Source organism: Atractosteus spatula, chromosome 7, assembly GCF_055471065.1.
Source record: "Atractosteus spatula isolate fAtrSpa1 chromosome 7, fAtrSpa1.hap1, whole genome shotgun sequence".
NCBI classification, from domain to species: domain Eukaryota; kingdom Metazoa; phylum Chordata; class Actinopteri; order Semionotiformes; family Lepisosteidae; genus Atractosteus; species Atractosteus spatula.
Genome location: NC_142712.1, coordinates 32,566,811 through 32,584,857, shown reverse-complemented (window position 1 = coordinate 32,584,857; position 18,047 = coordinate 32,566,811). Strand labels below are relative to the sequence as shown.

At 46.9% G+C, this 18,047-nt stretch overlaps 1 protein-coding gene across 1 annotated transcript in view; it reads right to left on the bottom strand.

Moving 5' to 3' along the window:
• bltp3a (bridge-like lipid transfer protein family member 3A) overlaps positions 1-18,047 on the bottom strand; it is a 47,906-nt gene that overhangs the window by 24,914 nt on the left and 4,945 nt on the right. Inside the window, exons 2-5 of the mRNA XM_088921316.1 lie at positions 3,061-3,223; positions 1,844-1,882; positions 1,034-1,125; positions 240-429 (exon numbers count right to left, since the gene is read on the bottom strand). Of these exons, the coding sequence (XP_088777442.1) occupies positions 240-429; positions 1,034-1,125; positions 1,844-1,882; positions 3,061-3,223 (484 nt within the window). The remainder of the gene's footprint in view (positions 1-239; positions 430-1,033; positions 1,126-1,843; positions 1,883-3,060; positions 3,224-18,047) is intronic.

Below are 18,047 nucleotides of genomic sequence, written 5' to 3'. Positions count from 1 at the left end.
TTACATTCCTTTATTAAATTTACAGTTTAAAAAAATAATAATATTTGGTTCCTTCTGACTTTGTTGCTCACCTTTGCTGTTGTGATGCTCCATCCATACTGCCCTATGCTTCCTGCAGGACCCCACAGTGACCCCACAGTGACCCCACTCTCTACACAGCGTTCTCAGGCCATCCTCTCAGCACTAAAGAGGCCTGGAGAGAGCGAAGGCCAGCTGGCCGGCGGGTTCGCGTGACGTACCTCTCCTCTCTTGGGGTCGGTGATGCGGGTGTAGCGGAGGTCGCTGCGCTGCCACCTGGGGTTCAGGCTGTTGCCCTGCAGCTGCCAGAGCTCGAAGGAGGCGTGGAAGGCCTGGGCCCGCACCTTGATGGTGATGGAGTTGATGACCACGGACATACCCTCCACCACCTTCTCGGCGAAACCGTACTCACTGTGGCACAGCGACACAGCGACACAGGCCCGTTAGACACCGCGGCCCGAGCAGGGACCACCGACTGGGACACACTCGGTTCAGACAGGCGTCAGAATCCACACTTAACTTTCAGACAAGGAGCAGCTGTCCACTGGATAGGGAAAACCAGCAGGGCCTTGTCTATCTAGCTCGGCCCAAACGCCAGCACCGCCGACACATTTCCTGGGCTCTACTGGTGAAGGGCAGCCCAAGGTATCTATTTAGTTCGGCGGCGAGGCAATGAGACCTCTCTAGATCAGAAAAAAACTGGCCAGTCTGATTTACAGATCTGTATTTGCCAGCACATATAAAATTACCATGCACTCTCTGTAAAATTCTATCACATTTATATATATTGCATATTGCATATTGCATATTGCATATTGCATGATACTGCACTGCAGCACAAATATATATTTCATGGTGTTCTAAATGTTCCTTAGACTTGCAAAAGTAAAGAGTAGGAGATTTTAACGACTGGGATATAATGCACTGGAGCAACCAGTAAGACGAACCTAAAAGCTACAAAACTGATGACAGAATTAGCGTGTGGAGGCTGTCGGGGGGGGGGCATGCAGCTGACCTTTGCCCTGCTGTTATGGCGATGGGGGAGGGGCCATTTGGGGGGCGTGGTTCCTCACAGGTCCTCATTTCCACCTCCACCTTGTCCAGGAACTGGCAGGACAAGTCAAAAGCAACATGTAATGACATACTGGAATTACAACATCAGTCATTCAGCTTCTAAATATACAGTATCTACCAAGCTGTCTGAGATTTCGTTTTTGAAAATTAGAGGTGGGATTCAGACTTGCTTTCCTGTAAGCATGTGTGCTTACAAAACAGTAGTTTAGCTCACTGAGCTATCTCTACTAGATTTAACCACAGTGATAACCACAAGCATACTAATTTATAGTATAGTGTAAAATTGTTATGTTCTTGTGTAAAGGAACAAATAAAGGTTTATTCCACGCTGAAAAGAGAAGAAAAGAAACACAATGTTTCGGCTGTGAAGCCTTCTTTGGGTGTGTTCTGGTGTAGTAAAGCAAAGTAAGAATTTAGAAAACCCGCAGGGAAAAAAACATGAAAATGGCATCTGGCACAAAATGTGCTTCATAGTTGACCTTGCACATTGGCCACACATTTACCACAGGAAATGTACATAACGATAAGCCAGGTATCAGGATACAGGCTTTGCTTTGAAACAGACTCTCATGCTTTATGTGGTATGAGAGAAGCATGTTGTGAATACAAAGCACCTCCCTCAGCTCGTGTTAGTTCCCTAGTGACGGACTACTGCAGAAACAAGATGGCTGAACTAGGAAATATATCATCTACTACTGCCCCTGCCATAAACCAAAATAACCAACAAGAAAATACAGAAGTTAATACATACCAGACAGATCGGGCTGGTCTTCAGCTTTGTCCATTGTATCTGAGAACAGAGACAAAAACATCACAGCTCTGACACTGCCAGCTGTTCTGAGGCCTGCAGTCTGTACCACTTCGAGTTCAAACACATCACCTCTGTACTGCGGATCAGATAAACACCAGGCCTTGATAACCCACCAGAGCACACACACAGTATACCACGCCAACCTGTGCTTTATACTTCAGTGAGCTAGCAAAAGTGAGAGCTAACATTTTGTGTTCCAAATCAAAATTTCTCCCCATTTTCTCAAAGTAACTCTCTTACAAGAGCATATTTAAAAAAGTACAAGCTAAGCATGTTCAAGAAATTAAATTACTTTAACACTTCAAAAATTAGGGGGTTATTAGGGGGAAAAGGAGAATCAGAGAAAGCAAGAGGCTTTCATCACTCACTCTCGCACAGAACTGCTCCTATCAGAGTCTCACTCTCACACAGAACCGCTCCTATCACAGTCTCACTCTCACACAGAACCGCTCCTATCACATCTCACTCTCGCACAGAACCGCTCCTATCACAGTCTCACTCGCGCACACTACTGCTCCTATCACAGTCTCACTTGCGCACACTACTGCTCCTATCACAGTCTCACTCGCGCACACTACTGCTCCTATCAGTCTCACTCGCGCACACTACTGTTCCTATCACAGTCTCACTCTCACACAGAACCGCTCCTATCACAGTCTCACTCTCACACAGAACCGCTCCTATCACAGTCTCACTCTCGCACAGAACCGCTCCTATCAGTCTCACTCGCGCACAGAACCGCTCCTATCACAGTCTCACTCACGCACACTACTGCTCCTATCACAGTCTCACTCTCGCACACTACTGCTCCTATCACAGTCTCAGTCGTGCACACTACTGCTCCTATCAGTCTCAGTCGCGCACACTACTGCTCCTATCACAGTCTCACTCTCGCACACAACTGCTCCTATCACAGTCTCACTGTCGCACACAACTGCTCCTATCACAGTCTCACTCTCGCACACAACTGCTCCTGTCACAGTCTCACTCTTGCACACAACTGCTGCTATCAGTCTCACTCTTACACACTACTGCTCCTATCACAGTCTCACTCTCGCACACAACTGCTGCTATCAGTCTCACTCTTAACCACTACTGCTGCTATCCCGAGTCTCTCCATCAGTTCTTTCTCTTTCCCCTTTCCCCTGTCCCCTCACCCTGATGGCCGCCTTGTTGCAGAAGACGCGGGTGACGGCGAGCCAGGTGGGCAGGTCCAGCATGTTCTGCAGGACTTCCTCATCCAGCTCCAGGTTGGACAGCTGACCCTCGCCCTTCAGCGTGCTCAGGTTGATCTTGTCGGGCGAGAGGTTTTTGGTGAACCTGAGGCAGGGGAAAGAGAGACAGGTAGGTCACACAACCACAGGACCAACTAGCATTGAATTGCGAAGGTCTTGCTAATGCTGCTTGGACTCTGTTCAGATTCATCATAACATTTTTCCTATTTAGAATACTTCTTTACACTGCGTTTCCAAGCGCTACAAGATTTTACCCACGACTGAAAGGATGTTACCATGTTCTAATCGAGGTTTACTACAGCTAGGGGAAAAAAAATGGAAACACCAATGATAAATTAATGACCCAACACCATGGGTCATATCAACACCAATGATAAGGGCGTTGGGCCACCACTTTCAGCCAGTACAGCCTCTATATGCCACAGCATAGAGTCCCGCACCATTCCTCCACAAGAAAGTCAGTCACCTTGTGCCTGGATGATACAGAGGTGGAAAACTGACTCAGGTGTCATTTCAGAACCTCCTACAAGTGCTGGATTGGGTTTAGATCTGGGTTCAGGATAACATCAGTGTTGTGATCATCACTGGGTGACCATACATGCTCCGTGGAAAGGGGCACAATGATCATGGGAGAAACCCATGGGAGAGTCATGGGGTGAAAATGATGACTCGGCAGTATTGAACAGCAATTAGCATTGACCTTGCGTTCTACAGGAATGAGTGCACCCAATTCATGCCAGGAAAATGTGCCCCACAACATTATGGAACCACCAGTCATTAAGGTTGGTGCCACTCTTGCACTTGTCTGTCAAGAACAGGGAGAAGGATGATTCATGTGAGTTTTCCACTTTATTACTTTAACTAAGAGCAAGTGCTATAGAGATGAATGCTGACCTTATTTCCTGCAATAATAAAATCACAAGCGTGCAATGAATTGCACATTATCTAGTGTATTGCCAGAACTCATTCACAGAACCGCAGACGGTCAGGGGAAAATGTGTCTTTTCATTGTTTGAGTTGTGACATGGCATCTAGAAATTGCTCACTAGCACATCTGCTCATCTTCCTCACCGTGTGGTGCCCCATGCCTGGACTGACACTGCCTTTAGAGCGGTTTTCCGGCACACACCGAATCACACGCCACTTTCACCAGATCGGGCCGTGACCGCAGAAAGATGTTGGAAGCAGGATCGTCACTTGGCAAGAAATCCATGTTCAACGGTAATGACATTGCTAAGATGTTCTAAGAGATATAGATGCTTTTCATCACAAGGAAATCAGGGAATGGGACCTGATAAACCAAATACGTGCTGCAGTAGTCAAAACTGCAACAGCCCACAGCAAAACAACTTGGGTGGCAAAACTGATCCCTGCAGAAGTCTCATACCTGAATATTGCATTTTCATCTTCCAATTGATTAAGACCTGTAAACTACTGATTCATGTAGGGAGGTATAAGAACATTTCTCTTCCAAGCACCCCAATCTCTTAAGGTCAGATCTGCTTTGTAGCCTTTCCTCAGCTGTCCCTTGTCTTACTTTCTCACAACTGCCAATTGTCACGATCGTAAACCCCTCCTCTTAAGGACGCTCCAGCCCTTCCTCTTTTACCTAATCTCCTGCACCTACCTCCTGTTCCAGTCTCCCCTTTAAAAGCCAGATGCTCCTACCAATCTGGGCTCAGCTTTGGAAGATGGACACCCAGAAGCTCGCCTACCAGCGAGTCTGGGACCGTTACCCCCTTTTATTCCCCTGAACCTTCGCCGGATCCCGCTCCGGCTTTTAACTCTCGTCTGGTCTGTCAGGATGGATCACCCAGCTTTGGACATTGGCTTTCCCAGGATATTCTCACGGACTCCCTTTGGACTAGTTTGTCTTGGAACGCACCCCCCCCCCCCTCCCGAACACCAGCGCACCTTGGACACGCCCCCTGTTCTTCTTCCAGCCCCTATCCTAGTCTTTTTCCCCGTGTTGTCTCACTCCTCTCCGGATTCTGCTGTCTGCATAGGGTCCTGAAAAAACGCTCTGTGACCCCAATAATCCAGGAGGCCAAGCAGCTTCTCTAATATTAACCTCCTTTCTTGGATCTTTCGTATTGAGGCCATTAAGCCAAAGCTTTTGCAGATAGAAGAAGATTTGGAACAGTGAGAGGGCTCCATGTTTGGCACACCAGACTCCAGAACGTGTCCAGGTAATATGAGCACTACAGAGACTGATTCAAGGGTTTAGGCTAGGGGATGCTGGATTATGTTTTACAAATATCTCCCATTTGTGGGAGCTGCCAAGGTAAGGGCATCTCCCTTATTAGTCACTATTTTAAAAAGGGTAAAGATTCCCATTAGTTTAACATTTATTTTAGGGAGTGATTTAGTCCTTTGTGAGGGCTTTATTTGATATATTTTATTTCAGTTGCAGGGTAGAGTTCCGTATTTTTCTGTTTCTGTAGAAGACAGGGCTAGGTCATATTTACCAGCTAAATATCTGCACATAATGGTGCAGATGTTGTGTCTATGTTGGCAGATTACTGCAAATTAATACCTGTCTTGTAAAATTTGCTTCCTGGTTTATTATTTTGTTTCCCACTGCATGAGAGAACTAAGGAAATAAGCATCTAGAAAGTCTTCTGCAAGATATTCCCTGACCACAGCGGAAGAGGAATAATGTCTTGCAAGGCACGCTTTGGGTCCCAAAGCTGGGTGTCGGGACCCAGTTTTCTTTTAAATAGGTTCAGCCTCCTGTCTTCAAATGTTCACAAGCCCTTGCGTGTAATATCATTTTTAAAAACAAAAGTAAAGACACAAGCAGACAAGAGGTCATTTCGACGTGACCCGAGTTAACTCCAGGAGATCGTAGGGCTCCTGTCGTACTGAATTTCTCACCACATCGATGAAGAGGTAAACGGCAAAAATCGCAGTCCTTCCTGTCTAAACCTCCCAGGCCTGTGATTCTGAATTACAGCAGGAAACAATCTTATCCAAAAGGTGGTGGATTCTTCCAGGATCAAACCAGCGATACCAAAACAGAGACACAGATGCAGGAGCAGCATGATTAGCAAGTAGGTGTCGTGAGGAGACAGCAGGGTGGAATTTCACAAATGCCCTGGAGAGTACGGAGTGTATAGCTAGGTCCATGATAACTTAAGAAAAATGGGAAACACTAAAACCATCCAAAAACAAACCTCTGGACCCTCCTACATTACAGCTGTTCACAGCCCACATCACAGAGCTGCTGTAAACGCAGCAGTGCCAGTTCAGCACCCCAGGTAGGAAGAAATATCCACAGCCCTATTTTTACATATTTACCCGAACACTGAAAAGATATTTGTTTTTACTAGATTCAAACTGCTACGCTTCAAATTAACAAGCAGGTGTCTGAGAAGACACAAAGCCGAGGAAAAAGGAGTCTGGTTTGTGTTACTGCTCTAGGATGGGTTTTTTTTAAGCTAATAGGAAAGCAGTCAAGTGGAGCCTGTCACAGGGAGGAACACTGCCAGCTCATTTGCGGACTAAACTCAACAGATAAATTCTATTCACTGCAGGCATCTTTAAAGCCTTCGGCCCACCTCGTGAAGTCCAGGATCAAGAGAGGCTTAGGGCTCACATTAAAATAAGACTGTGACAGCGAATCTTGTGAGGGGAGGCCAAAGTTCTCAAACTTTTCCAAAACAGTAACCGTGCTGTTCCAGACTGGTCTCCTACAGCCTCTTTCTAGTGTGACAGTGTGGGTGGCTGGGCATTTCTGCATGTTAAGCAGGGCATTTTCTACATTGCGCATTCTGAACGCCAGGGAACCTCTCAGCAGTGGATGAGTCCGTCTGCCTAAATCTGCTCTAACAGGACTAGAACAGCACCACTCCGAACTGTTTTTCTTGAACTCAGCACCTGTGCTGCGAGATCATGCATGATAATGGTTTTTAACCAGAGCGTAGCCACACTATAACATGACAGCGCAGCTGAACAACACATGTGCCAGCTGCCATGCAAACACCATTCTCTCGCGTATTATAACAGGTGCTGAATTTGTAACTCACAGGGTGCTGGAGATCAATGTGAACAGGAGGGAGTGGATGTACGAAGGGCAACGCAGGTTCCAGAACACTTCACTGCGATACGCACCTAACAAGCAAGGCACCGGTGCACTTTCATTGCAGGTTCGAGCTTTTGCTGTCAATAACATGAGAAGGTAACACAGTTTATAGGTAGTAACTTTAAATGCCTTCAATAATGTGTCTGTGGTGGACATTTGTTTAGATTGATCATTGATGATGGTCTGTGATCAATGTGCTCCCTTTAGCCACTCATCTATTTTCTAACCACTTCTTCCACTTCAGCCTCCCAGGGGAGCCGGAGCCTATCCTGGCAAGCAATGGGTGCGAAGCAGGAGACCCTCTGGATGGGATGCTAGTCCACTGCAGGGCAGACAGACACACACTCACACACTCACACCAGGGCCAATGAACCAGTCAGTATGTCTTTGTACTGGGGGAGGAAAACCTGGAAGAAATCCAAGCAAAGATGGGAAGAATATACAAGCACCACACAGAAAAGTACCCAAGGAATCGAACCCAGAGCCCCAGAGCTGCTAGGCAGCAGTGCTTACCACTATGATACTGTACCACTCGGTGTCCCCTTCAGCTTTTACAAAATACTAGGTGCAGGTAAATCATGCCTGGGCTCGTGCACGTTCCACAACCCTTTTCCTGAGCATGCTCCCCAGTCCTCACACGGTTTCCAGGGAGCCTACCTTTCTCCACGTCACGCTGCCCAGAGCAGTTTCCTCCATGATTAGCCCCGTGTGTCTGGATTAATGAAATCCAAACTGTTCAGTAGTCCAAACACTCAGACGTCCTTGATGTTGATTACCCAGATTAACCTCGTCTTGATGAACCTTCGGGGGCTTCTCACTCCTCATTTTGTTCCTACCCATCGTCAACCACGTCAGCAGCACAGCTCACAACCGCCTGCTGGCTTCTAGAGTGTCTGACAGTTTTCGGAAGCAACTGTTCTGGTAGTGTGTCTGTATATTTTACTGCCTGTTTGCCATTTGTACACAAATGGGGTTAAAAACGCTCAATTAAAAAAAGCCTGGAGAGGTCCTGGAGGGTGGACAGTCTGACACTGAGCACGTTCTGGCTCAAAAGAAGCACAGATTACAAGCAGGACTCTTTGTTTTAAGTGCTGGACAGTAAATGATTCATCACTCTGATTCCAACAGCAAGCCCTGCACCAGCACAGCTGACATCAGTGCCAAGTGTCGAGGCAGTAGGCAACCACAGGGGTCGCTATTGAGCGGCAGGTGGAGGAGATCTTGGCTCAGACTCTGAAGGCACAGAAGCAGTTGGATGCCACTGTGTACGCTGCCCCGGTTCTAGCAGAGATATCTGGATTACAAAGGGCTTCAGCCTGCATTTGATCCAGCGCATTTCCACAGCAGTGAGTCCCGAGCTCCACCAGGCACTGGAAAGCTTGCAGCAATGTCCATGGGCTCCTCCAAATCAATGCTACTTCTCCCTTGAAGCCAAAAGGCAGGGAGGGAGCAAGAATGGCCAGAGGCAGACCTGCAAGAGTCTTTATTCCTCCTTTTGCCATTTCAGAGGCTGTAGCAGAGCACAGCTGATTAAAGAGGATCAATGAATTTCAACCCGGGCAGATATAAAAACAATGGCTAAATATTCCACATCATCAACCATCAAAAAAAACAGACACAGGAGACATCACTTCAGCATAACCCAACAATCAGCAGGGATACAGTGGACCCCTTCGCAGTGACCTTAGGCCTAGATTTCTAATTGCACTAATTAGAGGTCTTTCAGGCAGCTTTCACATTCCACGCATGCTCGTGCTCAAGAGTCTGGGAAGAGCCTGTGTGCGGAGCTGCACTGAACACAGTGCTGCTTTCAGCAGCAGGGTCTGCTATTTAGGAGACGGGTGTACCCTCATTTCTGCACAGGCAGGCAGTTTTGAGGCAGAACACGAGGACAGTTGTGCAACATGGCTACGAATGCAAAAGGCACTGAGGACCTGCATAATAACTGCATGACACTATGCTGCATGGGAGGCACACAGACTTAACAGGATCTGCTCACTGAGTACGCGAACAGCTGCAGGATGCAGTACGCGCTAAGCTGCAGGATGCAGGCTGCCTGTGGTCCACACTTCTTTTGTGCCTTGTGCCGGTATTGCTGTGCGATGGACGTCCACGCCGACAGCCGGACTTCACACACGTCAGTGCTAACCTGGGCGCCGAGACCAGTTTGTCAGCCGTATCAGAAACATCATGATTCCGTTTAAAAAAAAAAATGGAGCGGCTGATAGCCACACCAGATAAAACGGATCTGATAACAACCGCCTCCTTCCTGCAAAACCCCTGGGTTGCGTCTGGTATGAGATCTTCTCGGTTTTCGTCTGCCTTTCATTTTTCTTGGTCGGGAGAAAAAAAAAAAAGAAAGGAAGGTTTCCACAGAACCTCAGCTCGGCTGTAACTGGAAGTGACCACAACCCAGGGTCATAAAAGGCTGCAAAGCCACATAGTAGAAAAAAAAAACAACAATATTCCTCATTGCTACAGGCGGACAAAGTGCAAATGAGCCCCGACTCGGGCCTACGGCAAGGACACAGGGCTCTCCATGTTCAGTGTTTCGAGATGTATGTCCAGTGCGGCCCTCTTCTGAACCAGGATCGTTCCTTCATTGCCAATGCGCCTTGCACACAGACACACGGAGGAACCTCCCTGCGTGTTTTTATGCCGGGTCAAATGGACACGGCGCCACGTGCAAAACCCGTTTCCCCCCCCCAAGACGAGCCAATGAAACGCTTTGGACCTTCCAGTGCGAGGAGTAAAGGAGGGTGCTCACATTACTCTACCGCCGCTCGCTCCAGAGACGGGGGGGGGAGGCCCTCCTGCACAAAGCAAACAGGCTGACAGACCCATGAGAATGTCATGGTGATCTCACAAGTTTCTTGGAGTGTTCCTCTTATTATTATTTTGGTCCAACTCTGACCCCCCCCCCAAACCGACATGCTGGGAGACAGCTGACATCACTGCTGCTACAGACAGCTGTTGGTGACTCCAGCAGCGAAAACAAGTCTGGAGTCCTGAGAGCACCGCCAGGCCCCGAGGCAAAACAGCCGGCCCTGCCCTGGTGCCCTGGACTGTGTCCCGATGTTTGTCTGCAGCCCGTCTCGCACACTCCCTTAGCAAACTGCTCAAACACACACACACACCTCCTGCAGGCTCTGCAGTCGCTTCTGCTTCCCTCTTCTTGTCTAGTTCCCTCGCGCCCCCACTCCCTTGTGGGGCTCTTAGTGTCGCACAGCGGTTCAAGTCTGTAAGAGCTGCCATTTCCCATAATGCTTCTCACTCTGGGGGTTTCCTTCATCAGACCAGGTGTCTTTTCCGGCACTAGAGTCACCCTGCGAAGTGTTACAGCCTGTCATTGCTCTGATAAGCCAGACAATTGCACAGAAGACATATGCAGGTCAGACAATAAGGAACCAGTGGTGTTCTCTCAGAGACACAGAGAACTGGAGAGACAGCAGGAGTAGGTTTGTAGAGATTATGCTAACAAACGTTCCAGTTACTGGAAGCACTGGCTAATACATAAAGGAAAAGACAAAAAGCTATTGGTTGTGTTGGGCTTTTCTTCAAAAGGTGGTTTATGTTGTTTGTTTTGAAATAAATGGGGTGTCTACAGATAGGCCCGTAAATTTGAAATTTATCAAATTCAGATTGTGAAAAAAATAAATGAAATGGTTTTAACCCCAGTATGACATATTAGAGAAAGAGTTGGAGTTTGTCTGACGTTAGAAAGGGCAGCACTGCAGTACTGAAACACAACCTCTCCTCTGAACCATAAAGTACTGATGCTCCAGCTGCTCATCAACGAAGTAATCAGAAGAAAATAACTTCAAAACTATACACTAGTATTGAATAAATGAAAAAAAAAAGATTCAACAGAATATATTAAAAGAAAATGAGAATACAATATCTTCTAATCAGTGGATGAACATATGCAAATTTCAACAAACCTCCAGAAGTTCACATACATGGAGAAACTTCTACTGGAAAAAAACTTGATTCGTTTTTTAATCAGCCCTAAAATACAAGTTAAACAAAAGGAACATCACAAATGCCCCTTCACAGTATAGGAGGTTACGTGGAGAGCAGGTAGCAAATCACACACATTCAGGTACTGCCAATACTGTAGATACAGCAATATTGACAATTTATATACATAACCCTTAATAAAATAGTAAATTTAATGATACCTTTTGAATTCTCAGTTATGTACCTGGGAAACTTTTCGGCTGATCACATGGAACCAAAGGAACCAAAAGACAGAAATAATTTATGAATTCTTCTAGCTGCGAGTAAAAAACATGATGACCATAAAAAGGCTCATTAAAGATCAGGGGATTGATATTGTGACTAAGATTTGTAATGGAACGGTTGAACAAATAGTGTTTAACCGGGAAAACATGAATGTCTCCATTAAGACCTCATCTCACTTTGTGAAGTCAAATGATATAATATTTAGTGCCGAACTTAATGTCTTTCTTTTTAATTGTTTTTGTCAATGCAGATTTGAATCAAATATGTTTCTGTATATAGCCCCACTGTCTATACATATAGCTATACATTGTGTGAATATTTAACTTGTAAATTGTTTCTTTAATAAGTAATAAGTTAAAAAAGTACTGACGCTCACTTTCAGCTGACCAGGACAGAAATTTTAAAGTCTTGACAAAATCAAATGATCTTCCAATTAGCTTGGATAATAACAGTAACAGAACATCCAGTGAGGATTGTAAATTAACTAGAAAACCACCTTCAAGGCTCAAGAGTTAAGCAAAGCTGGGCCTAGTCAGTACTGAGATAGAGGATCTCTAAGGAAAACGTGGCTGTTTCTGTAAGTGATGCTAGTGGACCAGCAGGTGGCGCTCTCCCCTTTGGACCTGCATTTCCAAAGCCAATGCCCAAGTATGGAAACCTGGCACAGGGTGATGCAGGAGGCTATGATCCTTCACATGGGACATTAAATAAAGGTCGCGACTGCGTGGACATCAAAGAGCTCATGGAATGGAAGAGCAGGGGTGGCAGCCCCAGAGTCCGGGATCCCACAGCGGAGCTTTCCGAACGCTCTCCTTTAATACCCCCTGGTGAAGAAACCTCCCAGTCCTCCTGCGATCTGCTGCGCAGCGGGCCTGCAGGTGCAGAACAGAGCAGGCGGGAACGGAACTTCAGCGAAACTTCAGCGGCTGTAACAGGGAGGGCAGTATAGGACTGTGGAAAGGGGGCTGAACCACCAGAGGGCGATGTTGAGCCAGTCCCAGACGGGCATTCTCGCGAGGACATTAGGGGAATTGGCTGCACCTGGGGACGCCAGTTCTCTATAAAAGCCCTCACAGAAGAGACAGAGGTTGTCTAACCAGACCCGCACAGTGAGATTCTCTGGGGGGAAATCTTTACAAGTTTTGGGGGGGTAAAAGGGGTACAAGACCTACCTATACCTGGTTGCCATGCCAGCCGGGAAGAAAGAAGACAGGCGAGAGTGGACTGGCCTAAACGCGATGGACCGGGTGAGGCATTTCCACAGCTGCTCGTGGAGTGAAACCGCGATTTCAGGGGCAGAGGTTTTACATCAGGGTGGTGCCCTCGGCCGTTTGGTTTCCTATTTTAGAGACGGTTTTGTGTGCCTTGCTTTGCTACCATCTCAGGGGCATCCGTTACAGTGGTGAATGAAGTGGGTACCTGCCATATTAAAAGCATTTTCAGATCTTTCTGGATGAACAGCGCTACATCAATTATTCACTTCTGTATGCACACGCAAAAGCCCTGGGGCGGGTGAAGGTGACTCAGGATAAGACAGTATTGTAGCTTTCTGCATCCTCAGAGTTGCACTTATCATAATCCCTACCCGTCTTTCAAAGCTCACTCTTTCCTCTTCCTCCCCTGTAAAACAGCTGGGACATCTCCATTCTGTTTGTTTTGCCTATCTGTTTGGGTGCTCTCTCTCTCTCAGGTCTTTCAGCTTCTCCCTGCAGTGAATAGCACACCCCTCTGTAAACAACAGGGCAATATACCTGTGTGTGAGGCTGATTCACCTGTCTTTCCACACTGCCTGCACTAAGTAACAATGGAGCTGGTCACAGTATTATGAACACAAGAAGCTGATCCTCAGGCAGACCGTCTGAACTGCAGTGAAGACGTTCGGTAAACACGTCTACCATCTCTCTCGGCGGGTCGCTAATCTTCACCTGCCTCCACTGCCCTCTTACCTAGAGTGCTTTGGCATCCACTTTAGGCCTCTGCTCTCTTATTTCGTCTGCTGTGCGCTAGCAACCCTTGTGAACTCTGCAAACCCCCTGGGTCTAAGGCAAAGAACAAATGCTGCAGGAAACAAAAAGCTGCAGTTTACTCAATACGCCCGACACTGAACTCTCCGAGTCATGCTTTCAGAGGGACTGAGTGCAAACCCTTGCCTAATTCTACCCAGCAGGCAGCAGTCCTTTCACTCACGGTGGGTCACGATTATCATCACCACATCACTTTCACTAAGCACTTATACAATTCAGGATTGCAGGGGAGCTGGAACCTATCACAGGAAGCAATGGGTGCAGGGCAAGATACACCCTGGACAGGACGTCAGTCTATGGCAGGGCACACACCAACACACACACCAGGGCCAATTTTCCCAGAAGCCAATTCACCCTACCAGCACGTCTTTGGACTGTGTGAAGAAAGCAGTGCGCCTGGGGGAAACCCACACAAACACAGGGAGAACATACAAACTCCACACAGACAGCACCTCAGGAACTGAACCCAGGGCCCACAGGGCTGTGAAGCAAACAATGCTAACAACCGATCCACCATGCAGCCTGGATCATGATTATTAAGGATGGAAACACTGGACCATTTGTAACTAGTCTTTTTCTTTCTTATGCCTTGTTTTTATTTGATTTTTTGTGTATCGCATTGTAAAAACACTGCACACAAGGCTGGTTCTCTCATGCTGCCTCATGCCCCTGTTTTGATGAATAAAGGGCTGTAAAATTGTGCAGCTCTATGAAAATGTAACAGCAGTGCACAAAAAGCAACACAACATGCTCCCAAATCCCACTTAAGAGTGGAAACACTGACAAATGTATCCCTCAGTAAAGTCAAGGTCCAATCTTCCTGCTCTCCATCTGGGACAGGGTATGGCTCAGATACCATTAACCTCCATTCCCTGGGGCTGGGTGTTTGATTGGCCCCGGGCTTTAATAATAATAATTAATAATTAATAATTTCTTACACTTATATAGCGCTTTTCTGGAAACTCCACTCAAAGCGCTTTACAGGTAATGGGGACTCCCCTCCACCACCACCAATGTGCAGCCCCACCTGGATGATGCGACCGCAGCCATAGTGCACCAGAACGCTCACCACACATCAGCTATCAGTGGGGAGGAGAGCAGAGTAATGAAGCCAATTCAAAGATGGGGATTATTAGGAGGCCATGATTGGTAAGGGCCAATGGGAAATTTGGCCAGGACGCCGGGGTTACACCCCTACTCTTTTCGAGAAACAGCCTGGGATTTTTAATGACCACAGAGAGTCAGGACCTCAGTTTTACGTCTCAGCCAGAAGACAGCACCTGTTTACAGTATAGTGTCCCCATCACTATACTGGGGCATTAGGACCCACATGGACCGCAGGGTGAGCGCCCCCTGCTGGCCCCACTAACACCTCTTCCAGCAGCAACCTTAGTTTTTCCCAGGAGGTCTCCCATCCAGGTACTGGCCAGGCTCACACCCGCTTATCTTCAGTGGGCTGCCAGTTGTGAGTTGCAGGGTGATATGGCTGCTGGATCTGCCTATGTAATAGTTTCCACACTCAGGAAGCTGAAGTATGAGAAATTTCGGGAGGACCGAGCCTGCACATCAGCAGAATGCGAGTTGCAGGGTGATATGGCTGCTTTGATCTCAGGCTGCTTTGTGACAGTCCTGGAACAAGAATGAATGATAATGATTCCTCTGCTGCTGGCTCCTTCCTTCATTCTGAGAATAAAATCCCCGGCTGCTTCTCAGACGCCAAACACCAAAGCTCGTTTGCCGAGAAGAGAACCTCACATTGCTTTGCCCTGGCACCACTGCCGAGGTCACCCACCGTCCAGGGCAGAGGTGATGCCCAAGCGACTGGCTGCTGTCCCTGGTATCCCTCGTGCTTGACTGCACGCATTTCTAAGCTCTTTCACATTTCCACTCTGAACAGAGTGAGACGCAGTGGGTATAGGCAAGTCCCTGTGTCAACTGACCCAGGAATTGAATTCATTCTTATGAACCTCTCACCATCTTCAGCCCATTAAGCCTTTAACTTCATATCACACCAAGTTTCGGCTTCACAAGTATGGAAGATGCACGATTCTCAACCATGCAAATAAAACTGACACATTTAACAAACATTCCCAAACACTTCAGGACATAAAACACAGATCACTTTCATTACGGAGACACTTGTTCCACCCAGACTAACAAGCCTAACATTTTGCTATCTCCGATCAGACCTGATGACATCAACAAAGGCTGCTTTGATATCTGCTATCTGACAAAATCATCCAGTTTAACACCCTGCCAGAGTCGAGGCCTTTTGGGTTTTGAATATAAAAGAGGCTATATGACAGTCAACATGCGGCACAATGCTGGATACCTCAGGAGGCATGACTCTTAATGAACCTGTACTCCTTAGATCTATCCTACTGTACTCGTGCTGCAGTTCGGTGCCACACTGAATTCTCTTTCCTGCCTCGGCTTACACAACCTGGAGAAGAGCTGCCAGCACACTCCAGGCGATTGTGGGCACTGCACGGGGGCAATGTTACTCCAGCCCTCACAACTGGCAGCCCACTGAAGATAAGCGGGTGTGAGCCTGGTTAGTACCTGGATGGGAGACCTCCTGGGGAAAAACTAAGGTTGCTGCTGGAAGAGGTGTTAGTAGGGCCAACAGGGGGCGCTCACCCTGTGGTCCATGTGGGTCCTAATGCCCCAGTATAGTGATGGGGACACTATACTGTAAACAGGTGCCGTCCTTTGGATGAGATGTAAAACCGAGGTCCTGACTCTCTGTGGTCATTAAAAAAATTCTCGAAAAGTGTAGGGGTGTAACCCTGGCCAAATTTCCATTGGCCTTTACCTATCATGGCCTCCTAATAATCCCTATCTATGAATTGGCTTCATCACTCTGCTCTCCTTCCCACTGATAGCTGATGTGTGGTCAGTGTACTGGTGCACTATGGCTGCCGTCGCATCATCCAGGTGGGGCTGCACACTGGTGGTGGTGGAGGGGAGTCCCCATTACCTGTAAAGCGCTTTGAGTGGAGTGTCCAGAAAAGGGCTATATAAGTGTAAGTAATTATTATTACTATTATTATTCTCTCACCTTGCCTTCTCTGATCCCTGTGTATTCAAGTCCTCACCTTCACCCCTGTCCCCAGCTGTCCCAAGCCCGGTGTGTCCTACCAATCACCTGCTCTTACATCACTGCCAGCTGCTGAGCACGCTCAGAGACTGCAACAGAACGCACTTCAGATCACTCCTGCTGAACTGAACGCTCCTCTCTCCTCCATCCACTTTCTAACCTTTCTAGTGTCAACATTTGTCGTCTATAAAAAAAGACAAAACTAGTATAGTATCTAAACTATAGATAAGACTATTCTTACACTTTTCTACAAATCATTCATTGAAAGTGTCTTAACATACTGCTTCACTTGCTGGTTTGGCAACATAAGTACTGGTAACTGTAATAGGCTGTGTAAATTAGTGAATATAAGTGCAAAATATTTAGGAATAATCAAGTCAACTTAAGCATCCTTTACAAACAGAGGGTGACTAAGAAAGCCAAAAGCATCATGTGTCTCACCCCCTCCACTGCGAATTCACACTTCACCCATCTGGGAGATGCCTCTTTGCCCCCAGGTGTAAGACCAACAGACACAGGAAACCTTTCATTCCCACTCTTAAACAATGCAAAGTAACCTTGTCTCTTGTTTCTTTTCTCCTGTAACACGACTGTATTCTCTTCCCTTTTGATGATGTTTATTTGTCATTGTGTTGCGTCTGACTGTGCCGTAAAACAAATTTCCCCCACGGGACAATAAAGCTTGAATTGAACTGAACCGCTTCCTCCAGTTCAGGGTCACGGGGCAGCTGGAAAACAGCAGGTGCGAGGCAGGATACACCCTGGACAGGACACCAGTCCATCATAGAGCACACAGACACGCACACACTCACACCAGGGCCAGTTTTCCCAGAAGCCATCCAACCTACCAGTATGGCTTTGGACTGTGGAAGGAAACCAGATTACCTGGAGGAAACCCACACAAACGCAGGGAGAACATACAAACTCCACACAGATAGCATCCCAGGTCCTGAGTTGAACCCGGGGCTGCAGCGCTACAAGGCTGCAATGCCAACCACTGTGCCTCCCTCTAATCTCTCTTATGCATTTCTTTTCAAAGCTGATAAATGATCAGTTTTAAAATAATGTTATTTTTTCCATGCCTGTAAATCTTGTGAAAAAGAGCAGGTTTTGGGATTCTGTGGCTTATGTGTTCGGCGTGACACTTGACTTCGCCAACTGTTCACAAGCTGCAGGAGAGGAGGCTGATTTCCCACCTCTTCTGAAACATTAACACCACAACAAATCACCACAAACTTACACTTCAGAACGGGACCTGGTCTGTTATTGTAAACATTCTGTGTTACTGTTAAATGTTAATTCGTTTGATAAAAAAAACACTAATTCCGTTTTTACATCTCTTGTGAAATGATTATTGATATGATTTCTACCATATTGACTCTTAAAGACCACGATTTTGGAGATGATTGTATTATTTATCAATCATTGTCAGTATTATCAATTATTTTACGTTGCT